The 14055-nt window shown below is 39.7% G+C and overlaps 1 protein-coding gene and 1 long non-coding RNA gene across 4 annotated transcripts; one reads left to right on the top strand and one right to left on the bottom strand.

Moving 5' to 3' along the window:
* Positions 1-1707: 1707 nt before the first annotated feature.
* Positions 1708-4976, bottom strand: LOC143845335 (uncharacterized). Its single transcript, XR_013234367.1, has 3 exons — positions 4558-4976; positions 3887-3930; positions 1708-3320 (listed from the first exon to the last, which is right to left on the bottom strand). It is a non-coding gene; the product is annotated as an uncharacterized LOC143845335 (long non-coding RNA).
* HPF1 (histone PARylation factor 1) lies at positions 4927-14055 on the top strand. Of its 3 annotated transcripts, none has more exons than XM_077353626.1 (8): positions 4930-5151; positions 5656-5815; positions 6698-6887; positions 8205-8303; positions 9283-9433; positions 11818-11905; positions 13372-13544; positions 13834-14055. In XM_077353626.1, the coding sequence occupies exons 1-8, from the start codon at positions 4966-4968 to the stop codon at positions 13963-13965; spliced, it is 1179 nt and encodes a 392-aa protein (XP_077209741.1). In that variant the 5' UTR covers positions 4930-4965; the 3' UTR covers positions 13966-14055. The 3 variants fall into 3 exon arrangements, with proteins under 3 accessions (XP_077209743.1, XP_077209741.1, XP_077209742.1); XM_077353627.1 differs by having other exon boundaries at positions 4932-5122; XM_077353628.1 differs by lacking the exon at positions 13372-13544 and having other exon boundaries at positions 4927-5151.

Here is a 14055-nt window from a genome sequence, read left to right on the forward strand (position 1 = left end):
GTCTATGCAACTGACCAGCATATGAAATGGATCTACCTATCTCACATTTAAACTGAAAGATCCTATAGCAAAAGCTTTAGATGATGTAAAATCATTTCCATAATTCACCAGTCATGATGCAGACATAATTTAAAGAAATGCACTTTTTGCAAAACAAAATCTGGTGGCATGAAATTTATTGGCATATAAGATCGGCATACCACTTCTTGATTCCTTATGAGCTGGCTAAGAAAAATTATGTCATAGATCATTATATTCCAGCAATTAGTAGCACACAGTGACATTCTTCTAAGCCTACTGACTTCAAAGGTCTTAGAAAGGTGTGATTCTGTTCAGAATTGTATGACAGAATATCTAAAACACAATATAGTATGTCTCTGAAACTGCATTCCTTACTTTCCCATTCATAACTTTGTTTTATATACTTGAGTAGCCACAATTGGTAGGCTGTGAATGTTTCAGCTGTTCTCAAGAAATACAGCTAGTGCAGAATGCAGCTGCCCAGGTCCTTATGATGACACCATGGAGGGCTCACATTCGACCTACTCTCCAACAGTTGCATTGGCTACCAGTCGAATTCCTGGTCAGATTCAAAGTTCTGGTTTTGATCTCTACAGCCTTATGTGGTCTGGGTCCTGCATATCTGAGGGACCACCTCTCTGAGTACGTTTCTCCAAAGAGCATTGTGCTCTGCTAATTCCAACCTGTTGGTTGTCCCTGGCCCTAAAGTAATGAGATTGGTGTCAACCAGTAGAGTCCCAGGCCCTATGGAACTATCAGGGCTCCAAAGGGCCTGCAAAATTGCACTCTTCTGCCAGGCATATGGTTGAGGCTAAAATGAACAATTTAACATCAGATTAGGCCTCCTTCCTCTCCTCTCCATGGGAAATTAGAAGTTGGGTATAACTGAACACCAACCCTATGGATGACTCATCAGAGCTCTTAATCCTGTTTTATATTTTTAGCTAATTACAGGTATTGCACTGTTTTTATGACATAATTTGCATGATGTTAATCTTTGAATAGATGAATGTTATGCTGTCAATCACCTTAAACCTACTCTGCAATGTGGGCATGGTCTATAAACGAAGCAAATAAAATTCAAACTTATTTTTCTTATTCCAAAGATTTCTTCTTCAACCATATATACACTGGCTGCTTTACAGAACTGTGGTTCTGGGCAGAATTCCAAAATGATCTGTCAGCATAAAAAATCATGCTGTGATGACTCAGCAAACCTGTGATGTGGCTTTGCAGTCCCACTGCAGCACTGTTCCCTCACTGACTTTCTGAAGACAAATGCTGTGTAGCCATGACCATCTTTGTTCTCCATCCCATTTTGTTCAAATGAAAGTGCTGAAGCAATGGAGAAACATATGGATGGCTAAACAGAAGACAGAAACCTTGCATCAAGCAAATAAAATAAAATCTATTCTGTAAAATCCATATCCATATAAAGGGACTCCAAATGTGCCATAGGCTGTTATGTTATTTTTTTTAATTAAAGAGTAATCTCCTTAGCGAGCAGATATTAAAAATGAAATAAAAACAAAAATCATTACCATATTGCTTCTTTTGTTCTTACTCTTATATGAAAAAAGCAAGTAAATGTCTGTAAGAATATATCTAAACACCACCCATTCCAGTTTAGAAGACTGGTACCTATGCATAGCGATACATATTAAACATAACACAGAGATGAGTTGATTAATTTGTTAACAGAATATGTTTATTTACACTTAAGAAAATAGTGCTTTATTAAGGTTGATGATGATGACAATTCTGCAAGAATTTCAATGGCTCCCTCTTGTGGCAAAAATATAGTAGAAATTTAAATTAATATATCTGCATGATAATCATTAACAGTAATTTGATGTACTCTAGTAACAAAAATACAACATGGACATGGATGGTCATTAAAAAAATATCACATGACTGTCAATAGAGAACAAAATATTTTACAAAAGCTTAAACTGTACAATCTGAATTATCGTAAGGGTTTTTGTCTCCCAGAATCCTGTTAGATTCAAAATTAATATAAAGGAACTCCAGAATCAGTAATACAAAACTCATTTTCAGATACTACAGTTTGCTTCTTCAGAAAGATAAAATACTATATACTGTGCTGGTGACATGAATGGATGTATAGTATTTTCCATTTTACCCGTATTAAATGATCTTGGCTACCCAGATCATGCCATTTAGGAAAATATATAAAAACATTCAAGTTCCTTCCAGGCTACGGAAGTTGAGAAAGAACTCTCCAAGGCAGCATTTCTCAATTTTTTTTACCATCGAAAAACCCTTGAAACATTCTTCAGGATCTGAGAACTCCCAGAAGTGGTGCAATCATGCAGAATATAGTTCAGAAGCATAGCTGTGTTTGCACCCACCCGGGACCCCTCCCTTTTGTACCTCCTCCAGGCCCATTGGCCGTTTTGGGAGGGGTGGGTGGGTCAACATGACCATATATGGTCATATCCCCCAATAAATGTTTGGCAATTTTTAAAAAATATATTAAACATTTATTAACTCCCACCCATTCAGGGCACCCATCCAGGACCATCAAGAAACCCTGGTTGAGAAAGCCAGTCTAAGGCCCAATCTTTGGGAGAGAAGGGACAGGCAGCCATTGCAATACTTTGGATGCTATGAAACAACTTGCGAGCTAGTTTGGTGGTGGACTCTAATCTGGGGAACCAGGTTTGATTCCCCACTCCTCCACATGCAGTCAGCTGGGTGACCTTGGGCTAGTGACAGTTCTGTTAGGTGATCTCTTAAGAGTTTTGTCAGCCTCATCTACCTCAGAGGGTTTCTGCTGTGGGAAGAGGAAGGGAAAGGAGTTGGTAAGCAGCTTTGGGACTCCTTCAGGTAGTGAAAAGTGGGGTATGAAAAACAGCTCTTATTTTTATAATTGCCATGCTGATGGAGCACAACCACACAACTTTGCATAAACTTGTATGCAAATTTAAGTTATCTTTTTCTAAACAGTACACATTGGAAAAAAGGTGCCTTCCTTTTGTGTAAATATGGCATACCTCTTAAGTGGAACATTTACAGAAGTGAATTCAGCGGCTTTTAGAAGAATGAAGTTTAAATGTAGTGGTACCTTTAAGACCAACAACGTTTTATATAAGATGTAAGCTTTTTTGTGCATGCACACTTCTTCAGAAGAAAACTTAACTGCATTTCTCAGTCCTGGAAGATGAATAGTGTCTGGATCTTTATTGGTACAGCAGGCTATCATACAGCAGCTTCCCAGTTCAAATTTCACCTCTACCAAGGACTCACTCCTCAGTCAAGCCATTTCCTCTTATCCTCTACCCGCAAGGAAATGAAGATAATAGTGATAATTGGAATTCTTGGGTCAAACCTGTTATGATTTTAAAAATCTAGGTTTTTAGTATTTTTTCAAAAATTGTAACCCACAGAATTAGCTGTAAAATGACTTAAAAAAATAACTCCACAGAATTTGATCGTTATTAGTTTGGTCTTATGCTTTGGCAAACTGAAACCCAGTGCCTATAAATTTTTGACTTTATTCCAGGGTTCTGACAAAGGAACCCCAGTAGTGACATCTCAGCGCTAAGTGGTAGAGATTGATAGGTTCTTCCAATGATCATGGCAACAAAGATCCTATACAGATTCCACTAGGAATTATGTGTGCTGTATCAGGAAGTGGCTTGGTTTTAATATTAATAATTTAGGTTCTTATGGTTTTATGTGATTGTTTTTCCTTGAGAGAAACCTCAAACAAGTCTCTTGAGAGGCAGCATGAGATTTTTACAAAATAAACAACTGACAGTTGAACATTTTCAAAACTACCAGCTACAATGCAAAGGGGATGCAATTAGTGATGGGTGGACACAAGATTTGTGCCGATAACCTACCAGATTGTTGCCATCAATGAACTACCAGCAGCACCTCACTCTGAAAGATTTGATGGTGAAGAAATTGAAATGACAATTATTTTTTCTCAGCCAACATTGATTAAAATATGTAGAATCAAATCTAAAAGGGCATATTTGGGAATAAAGCCTGTTCATGACTGGGGATTTCTTGGAAACAAATTTAAGACCACAGAAGTAGTAAGAAAACAGCACACTGGCCTAGGCCCCTTGTCCCAATGTAGAAATAAACTCTTAGTACGCATGGGCATTGCCACAGGAACACCAAGGGGCAGATATTAAATTCGTGGGTTCAGTAAGAGACTGCTCCAACAACTTTATTGGAACCAGAAAATACTCAACACAGTTACTGGAGAACTTTTTAAAATTTATTTTAATTTTGTCCTTATTGTAATGTAAACCGCCACGAGCTGGCTGGGCCGAGAGCAGCGGTCTACAAATGTAATAAATAAATAAAACTTATATGCACATTCACGACTCCCGCCAAAATGCACGACTGGCCATTAACAGATCCCCATAATTGGACCTTTAGTCCGGTCACGGATAAACTGCAAGCAAATCCCGGACACGGATCTCGGATCTGAGTTTCGGTTCCCGAGCTCACGTTCCTAAACGCCCAGAGGCGACAGCAGGTTCCTCCACTCCTCACCTACAGGGAAAGCCTGTGGCCCCATCTAGGGAAACGGCAAAGTCAAGTGGCGCTGGGCCACGCTCAAAACGTTGCTTATTTTGGAATTTAGATTCCGCCCGATCTTCAGAAACTGAGCGCGGCTTACAGTAACACAGAAGGCATTATAAGTTAACTCGCATTCAAGTAAACAGTGGCGCGGGAAAAGGACAGACAAGGGGCTCACTTGTAACACGAAGGAAAATACGGCCCATGAAAATACGGCCTGGCGATCCCGGAGCAAGGCGCTCCACAACTGTTTTAGGGACGCGTCAGAAGCCCCTCCCCTTCCTCCCGGCCAGTCAAGGGAGAGGCGTGAGGGCACTAAAGGGACGGGGCCGCTCGCTTTCCCCCATAGCGGCGAGGTAAGGGAAGCTGAGTTCCGTCTCTATGGTTGCCCTTTTGCGCGATGACGTCACGCGGCCCTGGCGACTCTCGGCGCAGCCGCAGGCGGGATGTTGCGGTTGCTGCGGAGGTGGCGGCGGGAAGCAAAATGACCGGAGGTGGGAAGCGGAGATCCCGCGCGGCTGTGCAGGGGCTCCAGCAGGTACCCGCGCCACCCTTTCTTCGTCAAAGGTTTGAGTTAGGATAAGCCTCGGGCTGCCCTGTCATGCGGGCACCCGCACACCCGTGCCTAGTTTCTCCTGGATGGTTGTGCCATGATACAAAACATCCCTTTGAGCATGTACAGAGTGCTTTCCCCACCTCGTTTTGAGCTCGAGCTTTTCTTCCTGGCTACTCGGGTGAATAAGTTTAGTAAGAGGTCGGTCTTGATTGCATATTTATATGGTTACTGCTTTTGAGTTCTTTAATTCAATGCTAGAAGTAGTTAATGAACTTCTATTCAGTTCTCTTAGGGGATGGGCAGGGATAAAATATCAAGCTGCCTTTCAGCTCTCCCCCCCCCCTCCCCCAATCTTAGGATGTGCTATGTAATTTTGACAGTGTGTGTCTTGGTACGAACTCTCTCTCTGCAGAAACACCTGACTAGTAGTTATTTAAAGTAATTTGTTTTTGGAGTTTGCAGCTTCCCAGAGCATGGAATTATACAAACATAGTTGATTTATTTTTTGATGGCAGTGTGAAAAAACTAAGGACAAAAAGAAGAGACGGTCTAGCGAAACAGACATCCCCAGTTATCTGTGCCATGAAGTAGAAACTTGTTATCGCCTCAAAATGCCTGAAGATTTCTACCATTTCTGGAAGTTTTGTGAGGAGCTGGATCCTGATGAGCCATGTGGTGGGTTTTAAAAACTGGAAACTTTAATCTTATACCAAGCCTAGTAAGTAATGATAAGAAGAAGAAGAAGAAGAGCTGGTTCTTAGATGCTGCTTTTCTCTCCCGAAGGAGGCTCAAAGCGGCTTACAGTCGCCTTCCCTTTCCTCTCCCCGCAACAGACACCCTGTGAGGTGGGTGAGGCTGAGAGAGCCCTGATATCACTGCTCGGTCAGAACAGCTTTATCAGTGCCGTGGCGAGCCCAGGGTCACTCAGCTGGCTGCATGTGGGGGAGTGCGGAATCAAACCCGCCATGCCAGATTAGAAGTCCGCACTCCTAACCACTACACCAAACAGCCTCTTAAGCAGTAAGTGTTTCCAATTGTTTAAAATTAAAATCCAAATTTATTTATTTATTATTTGTTTTTCACATTTATATACCACCCTCCCTGAAGGCTCACAAGTGGGGCTGAAAATTTATTTCTGTCTCCAGTCTCACACTCTTATAATATATGGAAGAATCAGAGACATTTATTTTCATGATATTTCCATGGTTTGTGGTATGAGGGAATAGTAAGAATGGAAGACTTTTATGCAGCACATGCTGCAGATACAATACTGTTTTTTCCACTGTTCTACTGAGAATATCTTTATTCTGTTTTCAGTAATATTTTTGTCCAGGAACTTAATAATTGAGGTAGAGGTCATTCATGTATCCCTGACATTTTCTACTGATATTCTGAACACTGATTGTGGATTGAGAAAACAGAAATAAACCTTGAGATTATAAAGCAGTGGAGAGTGACAGTTTTCTACATTGAAGATTTTTTTAGTCCAGTTGGTAATGGTTTTTCACTCAAATATTTCTTATCAAGGAACAATGTGTTGTTTTGTTGTTTTTGTAGATGCACTTCAGTCAACCATTGGACTTCAGCTAGTTGGACCATATGATATTCTTGCTGGAAAACACAAAAAGACAAATCAACAAAGAGATGTGAACTTCAACCTTCACTGGAGATTTTTTTATGATCCTCCTGAATTCCAGACTATACTTACTGGGGACAGCAAGATGCAATATCATGTGGGATATTTTAGGTGAGAAATTAATTTGGGAGTTTATCTGTAATTCTGTCATACAGCAATTATTCTTACTTTTCATGTATGTATTCTTGAATTAAATGTGAAGTTGAAAATTCATTCTTCTGCCACTCAAGTGACATTTTTCAAGTAATTTTCTTGTGAAAATATGACACCAGAATGTATTATTTATCATATTTTTATTCTACCTCTCAAAGGATTTTAGGGAAGTCACCTTTCCTGATATTTTTTCTACAGAAACTTCATAAAAAAGGTTAGGCTGAAAGAAAGTCACCCATTATGTTCTATAGCTAAGTAGTCTACTTTCTTATGTAAATCAATATGATCATGTGATAAGAATCCAACAAAATTGTATACTATAACAAGTACATTTAGAAAAAAGTATGTCAAATACATTACATCAAAGAGTCTTGTATCAATTATTTGTTCTGTAATATGTCACCGATCTCAGTCTAATCAAAATATACTTCCCATAGAAGTGGATGATCCTCATATGCTATACCAAAGTCTAACTTGGAATTTCCAAATAAGCTTGAATTAACTTTTCTGATGTGTCTTCTTTCTAATTCCATGTTATTATTTACAGCAAGCTACTAAGAGAGGGAAAATATGATTTTTGTAGTTAATTTTTTTTAATAAAAAAGTATGAAAACATGTAAGATAAATGTTAAGATTTCCTGGGCTTCTTTTATTGTGGAAAAATGAAGTATTGCTAGTTGGTAAAATGGATAGCTGATACAGTAATTTGTTTCTGTTTGAATTAAAATTTTGGAGATATTCTGTTTAGTTGATTAAGTTCATTTTAATCTTTCCGTCTTGCCTGGATCATGGTTTTCCTGAACCTAAAAGCAAAGTTTTTTAAAAAGGAGAATTTCTAATTGCATAACTAGATCAAGATGGGTAGCTGTGTTAGTCTGCCTGTAGCAGTAGAAAAGAGTGCCTTAAAGATATGGTTTGAGCTTTCATGAGTCAGTGACTTATGAAAGCTCATACCCACCCACAAGTTTTGTTAGTCTTTAAGGTGCTACCTGACTTGCTCTTTTCTACTGTATTATTAGAATTTAAGAGACTTTTCTGTCTCAGAGAAATACGGGACCATCTACTACTTCTTCAATTACACTGGGTTTGACAGAAAAATGTACTGGATTGGATTCCATGACTCTGTTGGAAGACTTCACTTAGCAGAAAGAAGTCATGGGATTGAGCCTTCTGTGTTTGACTCTACAAAACACCTGACAAATGCTGATGTAATAAGTTAAGGTAGGTTCAGCTGATACATTTCTGAACTTTCTCTATGCATATTATTTTTAATAGGGACATGCCAGATGAATTGCCAGTGTGGGTTGGAGAAAACGAAGCCAAGAAAGGCTGCATGATTTCTCAAGTTGGTGACAATATATTTGCTGCTGTAAAGTAAGGTTTAATACTTTCACCCTAAACTTACAAAAAAAATAGGCATAGAACTTGTGGAGTATTTCAGCACGCAGAGAGGGATATGCACTCACGGGATGCAATTTTTTTGAGTTCCCCAGGAACAGGAATTCAGGGAGCTTTCCAGGCTGCTACAGGAGAGAAGAAGCAAGAAAGTTCCATTCTGTCAGTGCATATTCTTCGTAGGATATAAGACACTTTCTTGACCAAACAAGCAAAACAGGGAAACTTTGCCAAAAGATTTTACTGTTTTTTTAATGAAATATAACAGAGGCTGCAAAGCTGATGGGCAGTTTAAACTTTCTGCCTGTGGTCACCTGTTTAGCTAAAAACCATGCTATATTCCCCTTTTAGATTAAGGTGAAATATGTGCAAATGGTGTATCTTGTCTCCCCATATATGGGAAAGCATTTACATAATGGGATTTGGTTGGGGGAAGGAAGGCCTCTGTGTTGATCAAATCTGTGAATGCGTAGACATCATTGAGGAACTGCTCCCATTCCACTCCTAGGTTTGTCATCAGAATTTCTAATCTGGATATTTCTCTTGTGTGCCAGATATTCTGGTACAGCTGTTCAGCACCATTTGATCCCATGTAATTTTCCCTCTCTAATTTCTAAAATAATTCCCAAACACTTGGTTGATATAGTTTGAGTATTTTCAGCTGAAGCTATGTAGTATTCAACTTCAGGTTATGTAATATTACTAGGATTTTTTTGTAGAAAATATTTTGGATCTTGAACTAAACTTTAATATGAAAATATATACTGAGAGTTTTGATTTCAGACAATATTTGTAACCTTGTGGGTTTCTGTTTTTGTGTATTATCTAAAGTGGATGAGTAATGAACATTGTATATCCATTTCCAACTACTGGCTCAGAAAACCATTCAGAAAAACCATTCAGAAATATGGACCATTTGGTATGAATGCTTAGTGTAATGAGTTTTCTTTTATTTCAGATTATTTTTGTCCAGAAAGCTTAAGGAATTGCCAGATAAAAAGAAAAGTGACATTTTGAAAGTGATAGATGAAAAACTAACTGACACAGCTAAAAAAATGGGTTATTCGCTGGAGCAAAAAACAGTGATGATGAAACAGCGAGATAAGAAAGTATGATTTATTTTTATATTCACTTGTGGAAAAAAAATACTTCTCACACTGTAATCCCAAAAAAACACTTAAGAATTCAGCTAGTTCTAATACAGACTTTTTGTGACACTAGATTTTACAAATTCACAATCCAAGGCAAACCTATGAAATGTGCCAACCATGCAATCACATTTTAGGATGAAGAAGAGTTGGGGCCATTTCGCACGGCTTCAAAATAGCACAATGGTTGCTAATTGGAAACGCTACTAATTTGCCATAACCCACGACGTCGTAGACAATCTGCAACAATCCTGAAACCAATCAGCAAAAAGCGCTTCGTTGTGGCGCTTTCAGGGGAATCCAGAAAAGTGGATTCACCCTCCGGATAGCGATACACTCCTGCAACCAATCTGCAACAATAGCGATAAAGACCTGTGCGTTACCATTGTTGTGGGTTCTTCAAAGTCCCTCCCCCTGGCTCTCTCCTCCAAACTTCCGGCGAAGCGATCGCCATTTTTTTTTCCCCGAGCGAGTGGAGATCAATGCACCGGCGAGCCTCGGTTTAGCCAGTGAGGCTTCCCAGGCTGCAGTCCCTCCTCAGAGCAGTTTAGTCACTAAGCACAAGAAGCCCGCAGAAGCCCGTTTGCTGATGTATTTTCCCTTTATTTTTCACACTGTTTCGGCTGAAAATCGCGCCCGTGGGGGGGGGGGGAGGGGGGATTTTTTTTTCCCACTCCATGGCCACGATCAAATGACAGCTCAAACAGAGGCTTCCCCGGCTTCAGTCCCTCCCCTTCAGTCACTAAGTGACCTTCAGTTTCACACATTCCATTCAGCCGAAAATCGGGCCGTGAGAGGGGGGGGGATTTTTTTTTTTTCACTCGGAGCCAGCGTGTTAACGATCCAACAATCAAACGGAGCCAGCGTCTTAACGATCAAACAATCAAACTACAGCTCAAACACCCCAGGCAGCTGGATGGGTCTCTCCATTGCAACGAATCTACTCAGATTCGTTACAATGGGTGTGTTTTTTTTTTTAAAAACCTTTCTTAAAGGGAAAGGGGCTGTTTGGGAGCATGCTAACGGCTGCCCATTGGCTGCTTGACGGCCAGGGGCGGGACGAGCTTGGCAATAGCGCTTCCTTTCTAGCGATTTCTGCCGAGACCGGAAGCCTGTGGGAAACGCTAAAAAACGCAACTGATTCCACTACAAAGCCAGGTATGCAAAACGACGAATTCCACTATTTTAAATGGCGATTTTTCATTCAGTGACCAATTTGCAACAAAGATCCCCGTGCGAAATGGCCCTTGGTTTTTATATCCTGCTTTTATCAATCAGGAGTCTTAAATAAACTTACAATTGGCTTCCCTTCCTCACCCCACAACAGGCGCCCTAACCCTGAAGTTACTGTTCTGTGAGAGCATCACTACCAGGGCTGTGAGGAGCCCAAAGTCACCCAGCTGGCTGTGTGTGGAGGAGAGGGGAATCAAACTCAGCTCATCAGATTAGAAGCTGCCGCTCTTAACTGCTACACCAAGCTGGCTCTTTGTGGGGCAAATGTCCTTTAAAAAATTCAGGCAGTTTGAACATTATTTGGAAACAGGCATGAAATGCAAAGTGTTGCTTGGCCCTACATATTTTAAGAGCTACAGGGCCCACATTCAGGACAGAGAAGCATTTTCTTAGTGGCATCAGTTTATTGGTATTACATTAAAAAAAAACCCGTTCAGTTATAAAACTGTCTTAAAGGTAGAGAGCCTGTAGTTTTGTATCTTAAAGATGAACGAAGTAGTGGTAGAACAGAAAACACTAGCTTTGAAGATATAGAAGGCACCACAAATCTTACAGAGGACCAAATCAGAACAGGATAGATTGTGACTCAAGTTGAAAACTATGCTTGGTTATAGACACCTAGGCCAAATTTATTGGTTACAGCATAAGCAGTCTAAAGAGAAGATGGTCGAACTAGCTGTTCAGTACTGCAAGTAAGGGAGCCAACTGCTGCTTCAACAACCATCAAGGTGATCATAACAAGATACATGCAGCTCATAACATGGTACATATTTGCTACACATGATGCTGCTTGGCCAGTCGGGGAGACAACAGGAGTGCCACAGCTTCTAGTTCATAGGGATGGCATTTGAAAAGTGAGCTTAGTAATTCTTGGAACAGTTAGGAACCTTTTTCATCTCTCTAAAAATGATGGTTTTGGCTAAGAAACGATAGCAACCAGTTTACTGTGTTTCCATAGTTGCAGGTAGTTAATCAGTTTAATATAGCAGTCTAGAAAAGTTACTGTATCCAAAATTAATATTTTAGTGAAGTTTTGGCTGTGGTGTCGTAATAGAAGTTTAAGGATATTACATAGCAGTCACACTAGTCTGCCTCTTTCTTTTTCGACACAGGTAGTGACAAAGTCTTTTCATGGAGCTGGTCTGGTGGTTCCCGTAGATAAGAATGGTGTTGGATACAGAGAGCTTCCAGAAACAAATGGTAAACTAATGTTGGGAATTCTGCCCCTCCCCTGACAGAAATTATGCAGTGCTAAATAGAGTTACGCCCCTCTAATCCAGTTGATGTAAATGGATTCAGAATTAGAAAGGTGTGGCCCTAATCTGGGTTGCCTGGACTACATAGATCTGGTCAGATCTTGGAAACTAAGCACAGTTGGTCCTGGTCAGTATTTAATGGGAGACCACCCAGGAATACCGGAGTTGCCATACAAATTTAGGCAGTGGTAAACCATCTCTGAATATCTCTTGCCTTGAAAACTATGGGGTTGTGACTTGTGGGTAAAAAGAAAAAAGGATGCGATAGAATTGCATAGTTACTGCTTTAGTTAACATATCCTTGAAGAAATATACACTTGTAACTTAAGTGTGTCATCAGTTTTTCATTTTATTTGTTTGTTTGGAATTTTATACTGCCCAATCCACAAAAACAAAAATAGATTGTTGCTATTAAAGGTAGGTATTTTACTAAAGTTAAATCTTTTAAAAAGCTGTGAAAACAGTATTTTAATGTCATAAAGGTAAAGGTAAAGGTATCCCCTGTGCAAGCACCGAGTCATGTCTGACCCTTGGGGTGACGCCCTCTAGCGTTTTCATGGCAGACTCAATACGGGGTGGTTTGCCAGTGCCTTCCCCAGTCATGACCGTTTACCCCCCAGCAAGCTGGGTACTCATTTTACCGACCTCGGAAGGATGGAAGGCTGAGTCAACCTTGAGCCGGCTGCTGGGATTGAACTCCCAGCCTTATGGGCAAAGCTTTCAGACGGCTGCCTTACCACTCTGCGCCACAAGAGGCTCTTTTATTTAATGTCATAAATCAGCATAAAACAACTAATCATACTATTAAGTGTTCTCTCACTTGATAAAAGCAAACAGTACCATGGCACCTTATGCTAACTAGTTTACTGTGGCTTGAAAAGTAGAGCCAACAATAAAATTGTTAACTTTTTAGATATCACAAAATTGACAGAACGTGTGTTTATCCGTGATATTGTCCTGAAAATCTCCCCTCTCCCTTTCTCTCCTTGTGCATTACATGCCACCTAGTTGCTTCTGACATATGGACTTTCTGAATTAGTGACCTCAGAAATATCCTGTTATAATGGTTTTGCTCAGGCCTTGCAAAGTGAGGGCCATGGCTTACTTCTTTGAATCCAACTCATGCTAGCTCTTTTCCTATTGTCTTCAACTTTTTGTTGCATAATTGTCTTTTTCAGTGAATCTTCTCGTGTAAGCAAAGTACAGTAGCCTTGGGTTAGTCATTTTAGCTTCTAGGGGAGAATTCAAGTTTGACCTGATCTAGATTTCATATGTCTTTTTGGAGATCCAGTGCATTTCAGATGAATCAATTTTCTTCTTTTAGCATTCTTTGTATTCTTCATATCCAATAACGGCTACACTATGTATAGGACAATGAGTTCCTATATGTGACTTTCTTTTTATCTGCAGGTAGTCTTAAAAGAATTTGTAAAGCCATTGTAGATGCTCCTAACGATGAGCAGAGACTGAAAGCCTTTGCTCCTATTCAGGAAATGCTGACTTTTGTTCAGTTTGCTAATGATGAATGTGACTATGGAATGGGATATGAACTGGGAATAGATCTCTTCTGCTATGGGTCTCATGTAAGTTACACACTTTTTTCCTGCGCCTTCTTTAGTATGACTGTGTCGCAGTCTTCAGTTACTTTTCGTATAATTTCATATAATAGTCACAAGTGAAAGGAAGTAGCTTCAGAAAGGCTATACATGAACTGGAGAACATGAGAGTAACTCAGCACTTCTTAAAATGGTGTTTTTGTAATTAAGAAACCACAGGTTTTTTATATGAAACTCTAGATACAAATATAGATGTATATTAACTGCTTTTGGGGAAGAGTTGTCAATTATAACTTGTCTTTAAAATCATTTGCAGTATTTCCACAAGATTGTTGGCCAGTTGCTGCCCCTTGCTTACAATTTGCTGAAGAGGACCCTGTTTGCAGAAATTATTGAAGCTCATTTAGCTGACAGAAGAAAAGAATATGTTGACCATCTTGCAGTGTGATATACAATGAAATCTGTACAGTGAAGTATTGTTTCATTAAACTGATGTAGTTTCCATTTGTGATAAATAAAACTTTTTTTTTCTAAACAA

This window comes from Paroedura picta, chromosome 10 (assembly GCF_049243985.1).
Source record: "Paroedura picta isolate Pp20150507F chromosome 10, Ppicta_v3.0, whole genome shotgun sequence".
Classification (NCBI taxonomy): domain Eukaryota; kingdom Metazoa; phylum Chordata; class Lepidosauria; order Squamata; family Gekkonidae; genus Paroedura; species Paroedura picta.

Bases quoted from the DNA above. Each gene is read 5' to 3' on its own strand.
- HPF1 (XM_077353626.1), top strand. From the start codon at position 4,966: ATGGTTGCCCTTTTGCGCGATGACGTCACGCGGCCCTGGCGACTCTCG. The intron at 9,434-11,817 runs GTATGATTTATT...TTTTCGACACAG, and splicing joins TGAAACAGCGAGATAAGAAA to GTAGTGACAAAGTCTTTTCA. The intron at 11,906-13,371 runs GTAAACTAATGT...TTTTATCTGCAG, and splicing joins AGAGCTTCCAGAAACAAATG to GTAGTCTTAAAAGAATTTGT.